Below are 22159 nucleotides of genomic sequence, written 5' to 3' on the forward strand. Positions count from 1 at the left end.
TTCTTATCCCTATTTCTCATTATCACAGGTAGAATTATCACTTAAGCAAATAAGAAATTAGTAAAATATGGCAAAATCTATTTTTTTCATCCTTGTCTTCTGCCAAGAATACATATGTCATTGCATATTTATGAAGATTTAAACTTCTTACGCACGAAACGTAAGTGATAAATGTCTGCACTTTTAAGTATTTCTTCCATTTAAAAGGTAAACGTAATAGTTGGCATCTGCATAAAAAATTTTTAGAAGATACGTTCTAGAGATACATTTTCAAGATAAAACGATGGAGGAATTCTTGACATAAAGTGTATTTTCATGTTATTGCCTATGACAGCTACCCGTTTACCAAACACTTGCAGGCTTGACTCACGAAAATCTCTCACACTCCCAGGAATGTAAACTAGATAACTAAATAATTGTACTGCTCAATTTTTTTTCTTTGTTCATTCCATTCTTTGGTGTCCTTGAAAGTCCAAGAAAGCGGACCCAAGGTCAGAAGGAGCCTGGGTAACCAAATCTCCATGTATAGGAGAGCCCCTATTAATCAGAAATAGCCATTCTGACTTAAGTGATAAATTTGTTTTGTTAAACCACTGACATCATGGGATTTACCTATTATAACAACAGGATCACCCTAATACACTTTTTAAAGTGCAGAGTTTCTTCACATTACCTCTAAAGTTGTATTTGTTTGGAAAATACAATGATGTTACAAATTTAGGATTTTGAAGGGCTCTCCAACTGAAAGGGGCCAAAATTGGTTTTGAGCATTCTGAAGTCAACAAGATCTTTCACCATTTTTTAAGTCATCTGATTAGTGGCACAGAGCCCACACCCTGCTTTTGGCAGAGTCCTCTTGTCTATGCCCATCATTTTTAGGTCCTTTCTCTCCTCAAAATTATTTCTTTCGAACAGCTTTTGACATACTTCACACTTCTTTGTACAAAGTAAAACAGAAATTTACCAAATAAAACTAAGAATAAATAACAAAGCAGATGAACTGACTAGATACTGTATTTGCTGATTCTAAGACACACTGCCTCCCACAAATCAGGATAAATCTTACTACCAGACTGTATTTCATGACACAATGCCCCTACTCTCGAAAAAAATGTCAGCTTTTGGGGAGAATCGCAAGTTTTAATTTGTCAGTATTTATCTTTGCCCATTCAATGTGATAACCAAGTAAGACCAAGGTGTGTTTGTGTGATAGTCACTTGAGTTGACTTTCTGGCATTGGTTATGCTACTCGATTGAATTATAAATGAAATTCTAATCCTTACTTATTGCTTAAAATGTCTCCAGAAAGTTTACAGTATGGTCCAGCAATGAAACTAAAGTTGATTGCCTGACCCACTTTAGGCAATGTAAACTGCATGGCTAAATAGCTGTCATATTCAATCCAATGTTTTCTTTGTATTTTTTATGTATTTTTCCCGGGCCCTTGTGTTCCTACTATTAAATCAACCGTGCATCTTAAAGTGAACATCTTAGAATCATCTTAGTATTCTAAGTCAACATCTTAGAAGACATGAAATATGGCAGTTAAATGAATGTGAGTTATTACTCATGCAACATATTCACTGAAGGGTAAATGAATTACTAATTAAGTAGTAAAAGACTAATGAATTAGTGCATGGTGAAACTAACCATTTAAACAGTTATCAAAACTTTCTACAAAGAGATTAAATTTCAAAGATTTTATGAATAGAAAGGACAAGAAAATTAAGAAAGAATGGTATGCAGTTTATTTGGGAAATTAATGGAATTCAGGAAGGGTTATATAACTGATTAGCCAAAAGGATAAAGAGGAATCAAAGTAATTACATCACTCTACGGCTCAAATTCTTCCATCCTTCTCTGCAATATTTACTGAATCCGGGGCACTAAGGAGAAGATTCAGTCAACTTTACTGAATGCCTTATTACGATGCAAAGATCTATGCAAAAGAGGCACTGTGGGGAGCTAGAACAATGAACCATCAAGATCCCAGTCTTCAAGGAGCTTAAATTTAATATAGGTTGTAAAACTTGTATGCTACAGCTAAAATATAATGCAAAAGGCAATGAATATTGAGAGAGGTATAAACAAAATCTGATAAGTTCACAAAGGGAACAGAGATTATGTTCAGTAAAAAGAAATGGGAAAACCAAATGAAAAAGGTAGAATTTGAGCTAGCCGTTAGAGGACTGGAGATCGAAGGGGACAGGGGAACACTTAGACAAAAACATGGACAAAGACAGAAAAGATCAAAGCATAAATGCCATTCTAAAGAATCAGAATTTCTAGAGTGGAAAACCACTGAGTTTTTCAATGGCATAATAAATTAACCTAGAATTGTACTTTTAAGATTTCTCTGACAGCATCTGTAAAAAGGATGGGTTTGGGTAACTGAATTGACAGTTTGTGTGTGCGGGGTAGATACCAAGGTAAATACAGTTAGTAGGATAATAATCTAGTCAAAAAGTAACTTGGGTCTGAAATAGGGTTGGAGACTCTAAAAACTAGAAGAGTTTTTATTATGGGTTCAGATAGAGCTTGCCAACTGGTTAAATGTTGAAGAGTTTTTTGTTTTGGTTTTTAATAAAACTAGAATAAAACCCATTGCCAGAGAGTTGATTCTGACTCCCAGCGACCTTAGAGGACAGAGTAGAACTGCCCCATAGGGTTTCCAAGGCTGTAATCTTTATGGAAGCAGACTGCCACATCTTTCTCCCGTGGAGTGGCTGGTGGATTCAAGAAATTTAAATAGTACAGAATAACATTAAAAAGTAAAAGCCTCCTGTCTCATTCTCAGCCTCTTAATGTAATCATTTTTAATCAATTTTTTTTCAATATACCTATACTGTTAAATATATACTAGAAAGAATTTCTTGATCATGTACACAAGGAGACAAAAAGAATGTTCATTACTGCATAATTTATAATAGCTAAATATTGGAAACAACCTAAACATTCAACAAGAAAATAGGTAATAGCATAAACACTAAAATGAATGAACTAAGGCTACATATATCAATATAGATAAATGTAAAAAAATGTTAAGTGAAAAAGCAAGTTGGAGAAGAAAAATTATAAAATATCAGTATTAAGATTAAACAGATGAAGACAATACTATATCTTGCAAAACGAGATATATTAATTAAAGTATAAATGCACATGCACAAGAATCACAAACACTAAATTCAAGAGGAAGGACAGGAAATGTATCTGCTATGTTTTATTTCTTTAAAAATAAGATCAGAAGCATATGTGGATGTGACAAAAATGTTTTATTCTTTATAACTTTTTTAATTGAAATATTAGATGAAAAAAGCTTATATTAAATACGAAACACATTAGAAGTACCCTTGTATAATCTACTAAGTAATTCTTTTAAATATCAGTTTGTGAAAAGCTATTTTGTTATGGCATTATTTATCACCGTACTGACCTCTGCTGGTCCAAAAGGGGAGAAGATACTGCAGGTGTCTTCCTGTCTTTCTTGCTGGCTGAAGATGACTTGGGGCTTGACTTTCGCTTTGGAGATTTGCTAGACTTTCTAAGAGAAGGTGATGGAGACAATTTTGATCTAATCATTTCTGGTGAAACCTTTGAAAAAAAATTCAGCAAGTCAATTCAGAAACTCCTCCAATCATGCCTGTTATAGTTAGACAAAGAAGCATATATTTCCAACTCACACTACACTTCAGATTAAGAGCCCTGGTGGCGCAGTGGTTAAGAGCTCGGCTGCGAACCAAAACGTCGACAGTTCAAATCTACCAGCTGCTCCTTGAAAACTCTGTGGGGCAGTCCTACTCTGTCCTATAGGGTCGCTATGAGTCGGAATCAACTCAAAGGCAATGGGTTTGGTGTTTTGGTTGTTATAGCCACCATCTAGTGATGTTATTCTGGCTCCAGAACCCAAGCTTTTAACCAACATGCAACTTAACTGCCCTAACATAACATTAACACCAGAAAAGCAAACTAAACTTATGAAATTTCACCATCTCCTCTGAAAAAAATCACAGATTATTTTCAAATGAATTTATATCTCTACTCTTTAGAAAAGAAACAAGATATTCTAGAAAGAGCATGGGCCTGAATCAGATAGAGATTCAATTCAAATTCTATATTATACTAGCTAGTTTTAGTGACACTAGGCCACAAAGCCTCAGTTTTGTTCACCTGTTCAATAACAAAACTGTTTCCTATCTATCCAACAGATTGATATAAGACTAAATGATACATGAAGTTGCTGATATATAGTAAGTTAATCAATGCATCAATATCCTAATACAACCTAAAAATATACCCAGCAGTTAATGGGTTTTCTTTTCAATATATACCTATACTGATATCAATCACTAACATATATTTTAATAAACAGCATACCTCCTTTTTAATTATAATTTCTTCTCTCTTCTCCATGTTTTCTTGTTCAAGCTTCATTAATTCTCTCTGTATCTTCTGACGCTTCATTTCCAATGACAATTCATGAACGTAATCATAATTAATATCTCCATTGTCAGAATCTTTAAAATAAAATTTTCATTACTTGTCAGAAACTACCATAATAATTTACAACCCAAAATAAGGAAAGTTTATTGAACTAATTTTTAAAACAAATTTCAACTGTGGGTTCTTTCATTAGAATAACAAACTTATAAAAGACAGAAGAAATACATAATGTTTCTATAAAGAACTAAAATCACCATGGCTGGTTTCTGTATAAAAAAATCAAACAATTCTAAAGTTTCTGGAACTGTTTTTTTCTGGAAGTAATATTGGGTTGCCTGGAAGTTGGGTTTTTTGTTAGGAGATGGGAATTAAAAAGATATAATTAATTCACTCAGTTGTATCATCTAAGCATTAAAGATACCAAAGCTTTCAACAGTTCACGCTGCAAGGATATGATTCACTGTCTCCTGATTTTCTGAAAGATTCGTAAGTATTAAAGAAACTCTGCTGCTATGGTTTTGTTCTTTTTTCTATTAGTGAGAAAACTAATTTGTATCTAAAGTTAACTGATTTTAATATTAACATATAAAAAAAAACATACACCTGAGCTAATTTTTTTCTTTAGATGAAGGCTCACAAAGCAGATTAGTTTTGCATTAAACAATACACATCTCGTTTTTTGACACTGGTTGCCAACCCCACAACATGTCGACACTCTCCCCCTCACCTGAGCTAATTTTTGAACGATCTGTAACTTTTTCATCACTAGTGATTTTTATCGGTTCCTTAGATTCGAACTGTCCAACTGATTCAATGGATCAGATGCCACATTTTTAATTCCACTCATCTTTTTCAGTGAAAAGAATATGAAAGGCGGTTAAAGAAAAAAAAGGGAGGAGTGACGTGCACAGCTATTTCAGTACAATATGGAGAAGTTTATTGATGGCTACTGGAACTGCCACCCAACCCCCTACAACCTGTAAATGCTAAGAAGCCTTGAGAAGGAGATTCTACTGACTTTTAATACATGACCATGTGAGGCTCGACTGATCACAAACAGAGGTACCTTCTCAAACTGCACTTTCGGCACTTTACACCATCATTTCTTAACCTGGGGTTAGGAAATAAAATTGAAAACTTAAAAAAAAAATTTAAATAAGCAGCCTTGACTACTTAAAGCACAAGAAAAAGGACATCATTTTCAAGTATGGTTCAAATGTCTTAGAATGCCAACTATCCATTTTATACTTGGGGGTTGAGAGGGTAGCTATGGATGTCATCCATGTGACTGAGCCTGATTAGTCATCTTACGGTGGAGTATGATGACAATTTCCCAGTGAATATAAAACAGACTAAATCATGCTTTTCAGTAAGAAAGCAATTTAATGAATAAGAGCATACAGCTTTTACTAGATAAAATAACTGGAAATGCTGAATTTAATCAAACCAATAATGGCTCTCTCATTTTGGAGTCCACTGAGGTACTTTACATCAGTGAATAATAAGGCTGTGATCTGGTCAGAAGAAGTTCTTAAATTAAAAATGGATAAATGAAATTCCATAACCAAATACCAAGGGTAGAATAAAGAAGAGTAATTAACAGAAAAGAATGATTTACAGTGCTTTTGAAGGTATTATCAATAATGCCTTGCTCATCTAAAAACTGCTATTTGGAAATAACACCAATATAGAACACAGACAAGAAATGAGAAGCTGGTTTTCAGTCCTCAATCACCAAGCACCCAACCAAAGGGGAAACCCTGAGCAGTTAAAATATATGTCAAAGTCAACGTATTACAGCTAATATATTTTGCTCAGAGAAGTTCTCAAGCCTTTACTCAGAAACTACTTATGGCACAGTGGTTAAGAGCTCAGCTGCTAGCCAAAAGGTCAGTAGTTCAAATCCACCAGCAGCTCCTTGGAAACACTATGGGGCACTTCTGTATTGTCCTAGAGGGTTGCTATGAGTTGGAATCAACTTGAAGGCAATGCGTTTGGTTTGGTTTCGTTTATTATAATAAAAACTAAGCTAGGCTTTCCTAGCATATAAGAGATGGGCTACAAGGTAGGCACACTGTAACTGATAGCATCTTGACAAAAAAGGGAAAAACAGAAAGCACAAAACATAAGATGCAGCTCAAAGACAAGAATCTGGAGCTATTTAATAAATTTATTTAATAAATTTTGAAAATGTCTCATATCTTACAGCCTGGGATTATCACTACAATTGCCTTATAAAAATGGATTCATATCGATTATTCTAAGTCATCAGGAAAATTTTTCATCATAATTAGAACAGCTTATTTAATGAGAGAGATTTTTCCTATATAACAGAAAAATATATGCAATATACAAGAAAAAGCTATAAAGAATTCTTACAAGTTAACAGAATAGGTAAAGGACATGAATATGCAATTCACAAAGAAAAGAAATGCAAATGATATATAAACCTGCCCTTTTCATTTATTAAAGGCCAATTTTTTTCTGATTTTAATATTAAGTGTTGGCAAAGATACAGATAAGGAGCATGTCCCCTTTCTGGTGGTAGCAACGTAAACTAGTACATCTATCCTGGAAGGTAATCTGGCAATATAGGTAAAAGCCTTAAAAACATTCACACCCAGATTTACTTCTAGAAATTTATTCAATGAAAATCATACATATATAAAAGGTTTCTAAGTAACAATAAAAGACTAGAAATATTTCAGCCCTTTATTTATACATTCTCACTGTTAAAATACTGAACGATTCTTAAGTACAGAGAGTAAAATATAAGATTCCTCTTATATTTCCCCACTGCCATCCTCACTCCAATGGTAACACTGCTAATTAGTTTAGTGTTACATGCTTAAAAAGAAAGCTTTACATTTTTCTCTTTTAACTAATGGGGCCAAAACTACATATATCACCCTACAAACAAAAAAGATTTTTCCATGTCATACAAAGAGGTCAACCACCTTCATGTAAATGTCTGCCGAGTGTTTCATAATACAAACATACCATAACCTAGTTTCCTTTCGAAAGACATTTGGCTTGTTTTCAATATTTTGCTGTTACATAAACAAGACTGCAATGGACTTTTTTCATATTAACCTTGGTTCACAAGTGCAAGTATTCCTTTAGTACAGATTTCTCAAACTAGATTTGTTGGATCAAAGGATAAGTATAATTTTTATTTTTAATATTGTCAAGTTGCTTTCCAAAATCACTTTACGAATGTATGCCCCCATTTGATAACATTAGTGTTTTTCATTTCTGGCCATCAGATGGTAAAAAATGCTGTCTTTTTATTTTCATCAGCATTTCCCTGCACTAAGGCTGAACATTTCTATTTCATAATACTACTTTATTGGCCAGTTTATACATTTTCTCATGAATGTACAGTAGATTTTTCCATAAGTCCCATGACATGTAATATTAACGGACTGAATACAGAAAACCAAACCCCACCGCCATTGTGTCGATAGAGAGCAAGGCAAGACTATACCAAGTAATAACAGACTGGTTCAAACCTAGGAAAATAAGGGCAAATTTCAAGATAACCACAAAGAAAGTTAACAAACCTACTCATCAAAATAAAGAAGAAAAACATAAAGTCTCAATGAAGACAAAAGAAATCCATAAACAAAAGGAACTGAGCACAGAAAAGTTAAGAGGAGCAAAGAAAATGTCAGCACCACAAAAAAAGCACTAAAAGATGACAGCAATAAACTTAAGCCTACCAATAATTACACTGAATGTAAATGGCCTAAATGTACCCATAAAGAGGCACAGAGTGACAGAATGGATTAAAAAACAGGATCCATCAACATGCTGTCTACAAGAGACACACCTTAGAAACAAACACATAAATTTATTAAAAATCAAAGGATGGAAAATAATATATCAAGTAAATAACTACCAAAAAAGAGCAGGAGTAGCAATACTAATCTCAGGTAAAATCGACTTTAAAACAAAATCCACCAGAAAAGGCAAAGAAGGGCACTATATAATGTTTAAAGGGACGATCCTTCATGAAGACTTAACCATAATAAACATGATAAACCTCTACTGGAGAAACCTGTCTACTGGAGAAACCTGTAGAGTATGGCCCCCAGACACCCTTTTCGCTCAGTAATAAGGTCACTCCTGAGGTTCACCCTTTAGCCAACGAATGAACGGCCCCACAGAACAAATCAAGACTAAAGGGGCGCACCAGCCCTGGGGCAGGAACTGGAAGGCAGGACGAACAGAAAAGCTGTTAACAGGAAACCCAGGGCTGGGAACGGAGAGTGCTGACACAATGTGGGGCTGTTAACCAACGTCATAAAACAATGTGAGTACTGTTTGATGAGAAACTAGTTTGTTTTATAAACCTTCATCTAAAGTACAAAAAAAAAAAAAAATTTATAAAGGGCAGAGAAACAGGGTGGTAGCTAACAGGGACTATGGTGATAAGAGAAAATGTATCTAGATGGATAATAAACACACAGAGGACAACGGGTAACGAATGAACAAGACGGCTGAGGAAACGGGAAGTCATCAGATCCACATGCTGTGGTTAGTTGCTGTCGAGTCTACTCAGACTCATGCCAACTCCCTACATGCAGAGTAGAGCTGCTCCACAGGGTTTTCAGGGCTATGACCTGTCAGAAGCAGATCACCTGTCCTGTCCTCTGAAGAGCCTCTGAGTCGGTTTGAACTACCAATCTTTCTGCTAATAGTCAAGTGCTTAACCTTGTGCCAACCAGGGACTGTGAAGCAGACAGCAAGAAGAAATGAAGGGCTAGGAGACTTAAGGAGAAGGTTTAAAATAACTACAATGGATACAAGGAGAACTGACCTATGCTTTTCTGAACTTTTTAAATCTTAAACAACATACATTCTTGTAACAGGAATGGGGAAACTTTTATTTTTAAAGGCAAGAAGTATCCATTTCACAATGGCTTTACCATTAAAAACAAAAAGACTGTTCAGTGTTTGAAAAGTTAATCCCCTCAGCTTTTAAGATACCTATCTAATCTTAAAACAGTCATGGTTTTGTCATATTTTACTTCATTATATTAATTAATCAGCTACAATGGGATATTATAGCTGCCTTTACTTCTATTTTATAGAAATTAGGTTGACTTATGAAATCGCAAGGGATATATATGTGTCACTACAAGTGGTATATCTATATCCACTTTTAGTGACAAAAGAAGTTTCCTATTCATTCTGAGAAGCAACTTTTTAACAGACAGGACCATCCAAAGATGAAATGGATTTCTTGAAAAGCAGTGATGTTTCAGTTACTGGAAAGTCATTTAGGGTATTTTCTAAGTCTTATTCTATAATTCTTAACAGACCTTTCTTAAATATAGTAAATATTTTAGACTTGCAGGCTCTCAGATCTGTCACAAATATTCAACTTAGCCACAATAGCTCAAATGCTGCACAGACAATATGTAAACAAATGGACACGGCAGTGTTCCAATAAAACTTTATTTGCAGAAACAGGTGGCTGGCCCACAGAATGCAATTTGCTGATTCCTGGTCTAGGATTTCAGCTTACTGCTGAGGAAGTTTCTTAAATTCTTTGGTTTAGTTTTGTCACCTGTAAATAGAGTAAAGAAGTCCCTAAGTGGTGCAAACGATGTGTCTGGCTGCTAACTAAAAGACTGAAGGTTCAAGTTTATCAGAGGTACCCTGGAAGAAAGAGGCCTGGCAGTCTACTTCCAAAAAATCATCCAAGGAAAACTCTATGGAGCACACTTCTACTGTGACACACTGGTAGTTGTAGTAAATATAAGAGCTATTTAATTACTTACATAAATTATATTAAAACATCTACTACACTCAATGCATTCAATAAACATTGAGTTTCTTTTCTCTGTATTTGGTACTAGAAGGCTACAGTACTAACTTTTCAGAAGGTCACAGAGATGAAGAAGAGAGAAAGTAAATGTGGAAAGTAAATGTTTATTTGTTAAGACAATGATTTTGCTAATTTTTCATGAATAAATCCAGCATCTCAATTACCATCTGACTTCAATTTCATCTGAAAGATGGAAGTCAATAATTTCTTGGAAATAATTTTCCCAGGTTAAGATTTAAAAATTTCATTTTTAATGCCTATGTAATATAACAAGCACAAATTTTAGATTCAATTTTTTAAACTCATGATATTGAGAAATTTAAAAAGTTTACCAATATAATAAAATCTCAAAGGATTGTGATACTTCAGAATAAAGTCTAAAAAAAAAAGAAGGATAGAGAAGTTGAAAACACAGTACAAACAGCTTTCTCTACCTCTGTACTGTTACTGTACGCCAGTTTCTACCTGGTAACCCAGGAAGGCAGAAACAAGTCAGTAAGGTGGTCCTGAAACAACAGGGACACGACAATGGAAAGGTATTTGAAGCCCACGAAAAGTACACAAAGTTAATAATCAAGAATTGACTATATAAACAAAAGATTTTTCAAACTTACCATCTCTATTAGTTTCCCATTCTACATTCTCTTCTTCACTTTCTGGAGTTCTCTCCTTAGTGATTTTTATATCTTCCTTTTCCCTATGTCTCCCTCTTGAAGATTCTTTCTAAAAAGTATACACATACATACTGATTACTATATTTTAAAACTTTATGAGGCAGTTACTAAATACAGAACATTTTTAACTTCATTCATCTCCATTTCATCAAAACTCAGGTTTCCAAATGGTCATTTATCCCCTAAGCAGAGGAAATGACATGTTCTATCACAGCATCACAGTGAAACCTACATCTATTTCAGTAGTGGACAACAACTTGGTAAAATGTAAGCAGTAGTTAAAATTTAAAAACATACAATGCAAATCTAATGTTTTAATAAGTTGAGATTCTACTACATCAAAAGTTCCTGTGGGAAGATGACTGGGGAAAAGAGTTTAAAAACGGATAAAGTATAATGAAAAGATTTTAAGTGACCATATTAAAAAATGACTATAAAAGTAGTAAACTATTCACAGTAGACTCAAAAACAATTGTTGATCTAAGACAGTTTATAACCTAAAATAACAGCATTTACTTACATACATAAGGATAAATCCAAACTCATTTAAGAAACTTATTAATGCTTTAAAAAGAGATTTCCCTTATATGGATGAAAACAAAATGGTAGGTACACTAGTTAGTAAATTAGTCCTTAATATCACAGCTTAAAAACCAGAAGGTTTTACATTGCCAACCGAAAGGTCAGCAGTTCAAATGCACCAGCCACTCCATGGAAGAAAGATGTGCCATCCAGCTTTCTTAAAGATTAACAATAAATAATAATAGCAACAACAACAAAAAAAAACACTGCCTTCATTCCAACCACAGCGACCATATAGGACAGAGCAGAATTGCCTCATAGGGTTTCCAAGGCTATACTCTTTACGAAAGCAAGACTGCCACATCTTTCTCCTGTAACGTGGCTGGTGGCTTCAACCCGCTGACCTTTTGGTTAGCAGCCAAGCACTTTAAGCATCAACCACTAATGCCAAAGATGAAGAAACTGAAGATTTTTAGCAACTTCTACTGTACGACATTGATCAAACATGCAATCAAGATGCACTGATAATCACTAATGATTGAAATGCAAAAGCTGGAGACAAAAATGATCAGTAGTTGGAAAATACGGCTTTGGTGACAGAAACCATGCTGGAGATTACATGATAGAATTTTGCAAGACCAAAGACGCTCACTGCAAAAACCTTTTTTAAACAACATAACTACTGACTATACATGTGGACATCGCTAATGGAATACACAGGAATCAAATCAACTACATCTGTGGAAAGACACAACGATGTGGCACGGTGATACCATCAATCAGAACCAGGCCAGGGCTGACTGTGGAACAGACCATCAATTGCTCATATGCAAGGTAAAGATAATTAAAACAGGTTCACAAGAGCCAAAGTACAACCCTGAGAATATCCCAGCTAAATTTAGAGACCATCTGAATAGATTTGATGCAATGAACACTAATGAACAAAGACCAGACAAGCTGTTGGATGACATCAAGGACATCATACACGAAGAAAGCAGAAGGTCATTAAAAAGACAGGAAAGAAAGAAAAAACCAAAATGGATGTCAGAAAAGACTCTGAAACTTGCTCTTGAATACACAGTAACTAAAGCAAAAGGAAGAAATGATGAAGTACAAGAGCTGAAGATAATATTTTGAAGAGAAGCCCAGGAAGACAAAGTATTACAATGAAATGTGCAAAGAACTGGAGTGAGAAAACTGAAAGGGAAAAATATGCTCAGTATTTCACAAGCTGAAAGAACTAGAGAAAAAACTCAAGCCTTGAGTTGCAATTTTGAAGGATTCTATGGGCAAAAAATTGAATGACATAGGAAGCAACAAAAGATGGAAGGAATACACAAACTCGCTATGCCAAAAAGAATTGGTCGACGTTCAGCTATTTCAGGAGGTAGCATACAATTGAGAACTGATAGTACTGAAGGAAGAAGTCCAAACTGCACCGAAAACTGCACCAAACTGCACTGCTGAAAAACAAGGTTCCAGGAATTGACGAATACCTACTGAGATGTATCAACAAATGGATACAGTGCTGCAGGTACTCACTCATCCATGCCAAGGCATTTGGAAGAGAGCTCCCTGGCCTATTGACTGGAAGAGATCCACATTCATGCCCATTCCAAAGAAAGGCACTCCAATAGAACGCAGAAATTATCGAAAATTACCATTAATATCACACGCAAGTTAAAATTTTGCTAAAGATTATTCAAAATGGTTGCAGTAGTACAGGGAACTAACGGAAATTCAAACTGGATTCAAAAAGAGGACACAGAACGAGGGGTATCACTGCTGATGTCAGATGGATCTTGGCTGAAAGCAGGGAATACCAGAAAGATGTTTACCTGTATTTTATTGACTATACAAAAGCATTCAACTGTGTGGATCATAACAAATTATGGAAAACATTGCAAAGAATGGGAATTCCAGAACACTTAACTGTATTCATGTGGAACCTACACATAAACCAACAGTTTTTCAAACAGAACAAGGTGATACTGCATGGTTTAAGTCAGAAAAGGCATGTGTGAGAGTTGTATCCTTTCACCATACGCATTCAATCTGTATGCTAAGCAAATAATCTGAGAAGCTGGAATATATGAAGAAGAATGGGGCATCAGCATTGGAGGAAGACTCAATAACAACCTGCAATATGCAGATGACACGACCTTGCTTACTGAAAGTGAAGAGGACCTGAAGCACTTACTGATGAAGATCAAAGACAATAGCTTTCACTATGGACTGCACTTCAACATATAGAGAACAAAAATCCTTACAACTGGACCAATAAGCAACATCATGATAAACAGAGAAAAGATTGAAGTTGTCAAGGATTTCATTTTACTTGGATCCACAATCAATGCCCATGGAAGCAGGAGTCAAGAAATCAAACGACATACTGCATTGTGCAAACCCACTGCAAAAGACTTCTTTAAAGTGTTAAAAAGCAAATATACTACCTTGAGGACTAAGGTGCACCTGGCCCAAGCCATGATGTTTTCAATCGACTCATGTGCATGCAAAAGATGGACAATGAATAAGGAAGGCTGAAGAATTTATGCATTTGAATTATGATGTTGGCAAAGAATAACGACTATACCATGGACTACCAGAAGTATGAACAAATCTGTCTTGGAAGAAGTACAGCCAGAATGCTCCTTAGTGAGGATGGCGAGACTTTGTCCCATGTACTTTTGACATGTTATCAGGAGGAAACAGTCCATCATGCTTGGTGGAGGGTCAGTGAAAAAGAGGAAGGCCCTCAACAAGAGGGACTGATACAGCAGCTGCAACAATGGGCTTAAACACAGAAACGACTGTGCGGATGTTGCAGGACCAGGCAGTGTTTCCTTTGTTGTACACAGGGTTGCTATACTCGGAATTGATTCAAAAGCACCTAAAAACAACAGTATGTAATTTCCCCTAAATTCTACATCTTTAGGTATGAAGTCATGTTTTAAGTATTACTTGTTAAATGACATATATGGTTGATAGTAAAACACGGGCTGAGAAAAATCATTCAAAAAAATTATACAAGAGTAGAACCTGCCATTATAAAATGGTAAAGAAAGGTCCGGAAAAAAATGGGCTCTGACCTTTACAGAAGACAGAAAGAAAAAAACAGAATACAATCATCTTTATTCTTAAAATATATACTGTGGAACATCACTGATATCATACACATTTGACTGTTCAGTGCACTAAACTATAAATATACTTACTACATAACCGTACCAAGAAATTCTTATAGGAAGTAATGGGGAAGAAAAAAAAAAAAAAGGTTATTTAGAGGCCCATTATAGAGAGAGAATAAGTGGAATAAAGAGATCATCTCCAAATTACTGCATAATCTGTACTCTGTGCTTTCAGCCTACTGAACACACACATACCCACTCCATCGATTCCAACTCATAGTGACCCTACAGCAACCCTATAGGACAGAATAGATCTGCCCCACAGAGTTTCCAAGGAGTGCCTGGTGGCTTCAAACTGCCGACCTTCTGGTTAGCAGCCGTAGCACTTAGCCACTACAACACCAGGGTTTCCTGCCAACTTCAAGTATTATATAATTTCCAACTACAAATTTATTTGAAAAGGGTTTCAGAGCAGTAGTGCTGAAAAACACAATAATCTGCAAATATGTAACATGGTAATTATTTTTTAACAGATTTAAAACCAACAATATGATAATCTCAATAAATTTCACTAAAAGTAAGCATTGTTAATATTACATAAATATTTCATATCTACCTTACGTATTTTTCAGTTGTCTACTGCTTTTCACTGTTACTGTGATATGCCAAGAAACATAACTTCCACTATCAAACAGTAGAGACCGAATGCATGTTTCTGCACATGAGGAAAATTCCCAGCCAGGATATTTTCTCTAACACTTTCTTACCATCCCATCCCAAATGATAATCTGTTGTTGTTGGGTGCTGATCAGTCATTTCTAACTCACAGTGACTCTGTGTGCAACAGAGCAAAACACTGCCCAGTCCTGTGTCATTCTCACAATTGCTGCTATGTTTGAGCCCATAGCTCTGTCAATCCATTTCACTGAGGGTCTTCCTCTTTTTCACTGATCCTGTACTTTTCCAAGCATCATGTCCTTCTCCAGGGCTGGTTCCTCCTGATAACATGTCCAATGTACGTAAGACAAGGTCTTGCCATCCTTGCTTCTAAGGAGCATCCTGGCTGTACTTTTTCCAAGATTTGTTTGTGCTTCTGTGGTATGCTCAACAGTCTGCGTCAACACCATAATTCAAACACATTACGTCTTCTTTGGTCTTCCTTATTCACTGTTCATCTTTCGCATACATATGAGGCAACTGAAAATACCATGGCTTCATAATACAGGAAATTATTTTAACAACTATTACAAAGAAGGTCCAGCTGATTTAAAAGAATATCTCCTTATTTTCTTCACTTAACAGCTGATCATTTGTTTATGCATGTCATCCTTTGTCAATTAAAGGTATTTCCCCCTTTCTCTTCTCATAATCAAATAAATAACCATGGTGATTCCACGTGTGCTAGAGTACAACTGCGCTCCATAGGGTTTTTCAATGGTTGGATTTTTTTGGAATTAGGCTGCCAGGACTTTCTTCCAAGGCACCTCTGGATGGACTTGAACCTCCAATCTTTCTGTTAGCAGCCTAGTGGGTTAACCATTTGTACCACCCAGAGACTCCCTTAAAAAAAAAAGTCTGGACTTATCCTATGCAGTGTAGCATGGTCTGACTTTTAACTTTCCTGTATTTTTTGTACACAATAACTTCTTAACTTACTCCTCTTAAACCCAAATACGTTTATTAGAAGTACAATCATTTGATTATTATTTCTTCCAATGTAGTCATCCTTGAACATCTACATGTTAAAATACTTGTTATAGAACCACAACAGTTCCGCCAAAATTCTTGAAGCCAGATATTTTAGGAATTCAGATTTTTGTGGATTTCAAAGTATATTAAGTAACACTGCCAGCAAGGTCTCAGTCTCAGCAACTTGTGATCAAACATATTAATATTTCTTCAGCAAAAGCTGTTAATTCGCCAAATGGATGAAGACGCCAGTCATGTCAAATCAGATCAAGTTTTGTTGCCAAACAAGTCTGTGCCTAAGGAAAAACGTTTAATTTTCAAAGTTTCTTGGGTTTCAGAAATGTAGTAATTACGGATTTTTATTTTAAACTACTTTCACTTCCACTTTATATTACATTCATATTTGATTCTAAAGGATTATACGTATCAGTATCAAACCACCAAACCCACTGATATCAATTCGATTCCAACTCATAGCGACCCTATCGGACAAAGTGAATTGATATGTATGGGTAGAGCATATTAACTATAAATTTTATTTTTAGATACTAAGCAGGCATTTCAAAGAATTTTATATAAAAAAGAACTGTTGAGGCTAATAGGTTTAAGAGCCAATATTTTAATAAACTGATTGGTAATCAGAATCATAAAATGTTAGGAGTCTTTGTAAGTAGTATTATCCAATTTGTTGCCTGATGCAGAAAAAAAATTTCTATAGTATTTGTACAGTTATGGTTCTTCTGTTATAAGAATTAAAAAAAAAAAAAATTTAGCTCACACTGTAATGGTCCTTCTCCACCATCCTATCCTTTCACCCTCATTTTCAGACAGTTCTAATTATTGGAAAACTCCCTCTTCTACTGATCACATCTTTCTTATCTCTCTCTAGAATTTCTACTGACTGGGACTAGTTCTGACCTTTAGAATCGTGTAAATCAAATATAATAGTTCTTCCACATGATAGCGTATTGAATATTTGAACGCTGCTACTAAATCTCTTCAACATTTTCTTATACAAGGTCAAAGGCATATTTATCATACCTTCATTTTCAAGATTTTCACAGCCTTCACCACTCTGTCTTCTTCTCGGGGCACACTACATGCCAAAGTGCTTCAAGAAAACATGGTATCCAGGATTAATCTAACCCTGCCAGAGCGGCTTCTACCTTCCCTGGTATAAAAGTAAAATCAGTATTAACTCTAACTTCTTTTTTAGTGGGGAAGGGTTGTTGGTGGAGCTTAAACAATAAGCTAAAATCTTATAAATTATATAAACTGTAATCTCACATCAAATGAGGTCTAGAAGTAAGGCAAACTCCAGAGCTGGGGGATTTAGTAACACATTGAAACATTTCTTGTTTTGTTTGTTTTTTTCCGTTTCTCACAATTCCTAATATTGACTTCGCCTTAAGGCTAGTTTCTTTAAACTTAAGAAGCAATATGGGTTCCCTCAATGTGCCTCTACCTCAATTACAAATAAAGAATTCTTCCCTTCATTCTGACTAAGCCACCTTCAGTCACAAGTTACTATCAGGGTAATAGTTATGGTCTAAGTGGCTTAGATTAGCTTCTTGAAATCAACTGAACTGTAAAAGGAAGTAACACTATGAATGGATTAGACTAATCGGTGCCCTCTCCAGAATCTGAGTCAATTTCCCAAACCACAACGTGCTACAAAATGAAAAAGCGGTGGAATGGATTCTGTCAAGTCCAAAGCAGTTTACACTACACTTAGTTAAGAACTACATTTCACCTGCTCACAGTGAAACGCTACACTTCTGGTAACGTCACAGGATATAACAGAACTTATTTTCCAACCTGCTAAACATTTGCTTTGTTCACTTTCACTACAGGAATTTCGGACTCTCCTTTGAGGGTCATTTTTCATCTTCCTGATGTGTATCTTTTAATATCCTCAATTTTGACTGAATGTTTTTATTTTATTCTCATTTTTGGAAAACAGTTTTGCTCCATATATAATTTTTGGTTGACATTTTTATCTCAGCACTCTGAAAATATTATATCACTGTCTACCTGCTTTCACAGTATTGTGGCCAAGATGTTGTTATTCTGATGCTCCTTTGTTGGAGAATTTGTTTTGTTCCTCTGGCTGTTTTATCTACATCTACGGGGTTTCCAGTTTCATTACAACATGTATAAGTGAGGTGGTTTTTCTTTATTCTACTTGATTTGTACTGTGCTTTCTGTATTTGCAGATTTATGTCCCGTCAAGTACGGACAATTCTCAGCCACTACTTCTTCAAACATTACCTCATTCGGATTCTATTTTTTTTCTAGGGTTCCGATCAGATGCACACTAGATTTTCTAAGCATTTCCCCCACATTTTTAAACCTCTCCAGTATTTGCCATGACCTTGACTTTACATGATAGATTCTGGATAAATCCTTCAGCTCTATCTTCCAGCTCACGAATTCTCTCTTCATAGATGGGCCCAGGACTTAGTTTCTGACTAGTTCTAGTACCTGGAAAACCCTCAAGTCCACCATCAGCTTTTATGTTTGCTACTTAAGCGACCCTTGGTTTCAGCTGTCTTTTTTTTTTTTATTTTGTCTGTTTCTGTTACTGTTCTGCTTTCTGAAGAAAGCAACAATGCATTAAAACTGCATTTGCTGTCACTTACCCAGTGTCTAGTTTTCTTACAACAGGAGGATCCTTAGAGTATACAATAATGCTGAAAGGGAAAGTTAAAACTAACAATTGTTTTAGCAATCGCATCAACTTTGCCTGTTGCTGAAAACATACTCAACTAGTTCCCCTTGAACTTACCTACAACTCCTGTCAGTATAAGCCACCTATTAGTGCAACTGACTTTTTGGGCCTACAACCAAGTCTATGTTTATCCCTTATACAAGTTTCTGCTTGGTTAATAACTGGGGTTATTATGTACTGGATGTAGTGGGCTAATATGTACTGGACACAGTCATCGAGACCAAGAAGATGAGAGGGGAAAAAATTTTACTTCCAAGTACTTCTCCCACTTATCTTAGATAATCTCACCTCCTATATCAGGTTTCCAAACAACTTTCCAAGTTGCTTGAAGAAACTTCTTTTGCAGTTAATAAATCTAAGTTTTCCCAGAACATTTATAGTCCAAGAATGATTCAATTATTTGCATATCATCAGCAAAGTTCTCACCTTTGACTAATATCTATTTTAAAATATCCATTTATTACAAATTTATCTATTACAAGCCTAGAGCAGTTACCTTTCAGAGTTATAATTCTATTTATTATATTGAAGAATATGAAAACTTTTTAAGAATAAATGTTCTATAACAGGAATTTTTGTTCCTCCTACCCCCCTGCTTTTGTTTTTAAAGAGTTATGCTTCCAAATCATACTGTTCTAAAAATATACTAGCTCAGGTTTAAAAAATACTAACATTGTCAATTAATTCATGAATGTTCTTTCAGCAGCTCTAGACTCAAAGTTAATATTAATCCAATTTTTTCTTCACTGTCATTTATTATATCAAGGCCATTATCAATTGAAGAAAGCTATTATTAACTGAAAAATAGTACCATTACAACCTTTATGTTTTCAAACCTTATCAACGGGACACTTATGATTAAGACTAAAAAAATTTAAATAATGATCTAATAAAATGGTTCATTTTTTTTTTTTTTTGGTCTGAACACTAGCCTAAAAGCTCAGTATACTATACAGATTTTAAAACAGATTTAATCTAACATCTTCAAACAGTTCAATGATATGCAACTTCAGATCCTTTCAATTTTATAGAAATGCAAACAGTAGAAAAATTGAGGTCTACAATCACAGAACAGCAATTTATTCCATTTATACTATAAAAAAAAATTTTTTTTTTTTTAATACTATACTGAAGAAAAATTCCCAAATATGACCATCGGAGATTTCTTTTATAAACTGATCACAAAGAATTATACTTTATTAGCCTGTCTCAGAATAACCAGGGTCACAAATAAACAAGACTACAAACTAAAAAAGCAATTCAGATACCCAAAATCAAGTCATTTCTAAACAGCGCATTAAAAAAATTACAATAAAGAGAACAGTTATTAATATCATGTATCTATGTACCCAAGAGCATAAAAGCAAGGGCAGAAACTATAAGAAATAGAGAGAGAGAAAAAAAAAAAAAAACGAAAAAAGACTATTAAAAAGATACTTTAATATACGATTCTCTGTCCAGGATAGATCAACTGAACAAAGACGTTAGAATATGGAAGACCTAAACAACAGATGTTTCAGATACACTTAACGAACCTGATAATGAAAAATGCAAAATACACCTTTTTTTTGAGTACATATGGAAAATTCATAAAAACTGACCGTATCTTAGGCCGTAAGGAGTATCTCAACAAATTAAAAAAAAAAAGGAGATAATCAGCAATAGAATGTTATGTGCCACTGAGTCAATGCCAACTCATGGTGACCTTATGTATAACACAACAAAATGATGCCCAGTCCTGTACCATCTTGGGTTGTTCAAGTCCACTGCTGCAGGTATGTTTCAATCCATCTCATTTCCTCTGGCCCTCTAGTTTACCAACCTTGATGTCCTTTTCTAGCTATTGGTCTTTCCTGATGGCATGTCCAAAGTAAGTGAGTCAAGATCTCTCCATCCTTGCTTCAAATGAACCCTCTGATTGTACTTCTTCTAAGACCGATTTGTCTGTGCTTTTAGCAGTCTGTAGTATACTCACTCAGTATACTCAGTATTTTTCGCCAACACCAGAGTTCGAAAGAATCAATTTTTCTTCTGTCTTTCTTTCTCATTATCCAACTTCAGGACGCATATGAGGCGACAGAAAAACCATGGCTTGGGTCAGACACACCTTAGTCGTCAAAGTGACTTTTCTGCTTTCGAAAATTTAAAGGTCTTTTGCAAAAGATTTGTCCAAATCAATGTCATTTGATTTCATGACTGCTGCTCCCATGTATCTTGATCCTTACCCAAGTAGTAGGACATCAATGACAACACCAATGTCTTCACTATTTATCATGATGTTGTTAATCGGTCCAGCTGTGAGGGTTTTTTCTTCACATCAGATGTAATTCATATTGAAGGCTGTAGTCTGTGACCTTCATATAAGTAAGTGCTTCTCTAAGTCTTCATTTCAGCAAGAAAGGATGCCTCATCTGCATATCACAGGTTGTTAATGAGTCTTCCTCCAACCCCGATGCCCTGTTCTGCTTCATATAGTCCAGCATACACATTAAATACGGTGAGAGGATACACCCCTGTCACATGCCTTTTCCAATACTGAATCATGCAGTATCCTCTTGTTCTGTTCAAACAATTGCCTTTTGATCCATGTACAGGTTCTGCATGAGCATAACTAAGTTTTCTGAAACTGCCATTGTTCGAAACGTTATCTACAATTGGTTATGACCCACACTCGAATGTCTATGTGTTGTCAGTAAAACACAGGTAAGTACCTTTCTAGTATTCTCTGCTTTTGCTAAGACCCATCTGAAATCAGCAATGATATTCCTCATTTCACATCCTCTTCTGAATCTGGCTTGAACTTCTGGTACCTCCCTGTCGATGCAGGTGCAGACATTTTTGATTTATCAAAAACAAAGTAGTAACAAGGAAGTTATTTAAAAATAAACAAAAAGCCCTTCAACCTGGAAAACTTTAAGCATACTATTAAACAATTGTTGGCTCATAAGAGATTTTCATTAAAATGATAAAGAAAACATGACATATGAGGTCCATGGGAATCAACAACGCAGCTACCGGAGGGAAATTTATAGCATTAAATACTGATATAAATAAAAATGAGAATAAATGCCCAATCAAGTCAAGAAAAAGTACATAATAAAACAAAGGAATTAATAAAGAAAAAACAGAAATAAGTTTG

At 35.1% G+C, this 22159-nt stretch overlaps 1 protein-coding gene across 2 annotated transcripts in view; it reads right to left on the bottom strand.

Annotated features, from left to right (window-relative positions):
* Positions 1-22159, bottom strand: part of ZC3H13 (zinc finger CCCH-type containing 13) — a 137320-nt gene that overhangs the window by 90155 nt on the left and 25006 nt on the right. For both annotated transcript variants that reach the window (XM_023551293.2, XM_023551292.2), the window contains exons 5-7: positions 10891-10999; positions 4375-4514; positions 3434-3591 (exon numbers count right to left, since the gene is read on the bottom strand). In XM_023551293.2, coding sequence (XP_023407061.1) covers positions 3434-3591; positions 4375-4514; positions 10891-10999 — 407 coding nt within the window. The remainder of the gene's footprint in view (positions 1-3433; positions 3592-4374; positions 4515-10890; positions 11000-22159) is intronic.

This window comes from Loxodonta africana, chromosome 17 (genome assembly GCF_030014295.1).
Source record: "Loxodonta africana isolate mLoxAfr1 chromosome 17, mLoxAfr1.hap2, whole genome shotgun sequence".
NCBI lineage: Eukaryota > Metazoa > Chordata > Mammalia > Proboscidea > Elephantidae > Loxodonta > Loxodonta africana.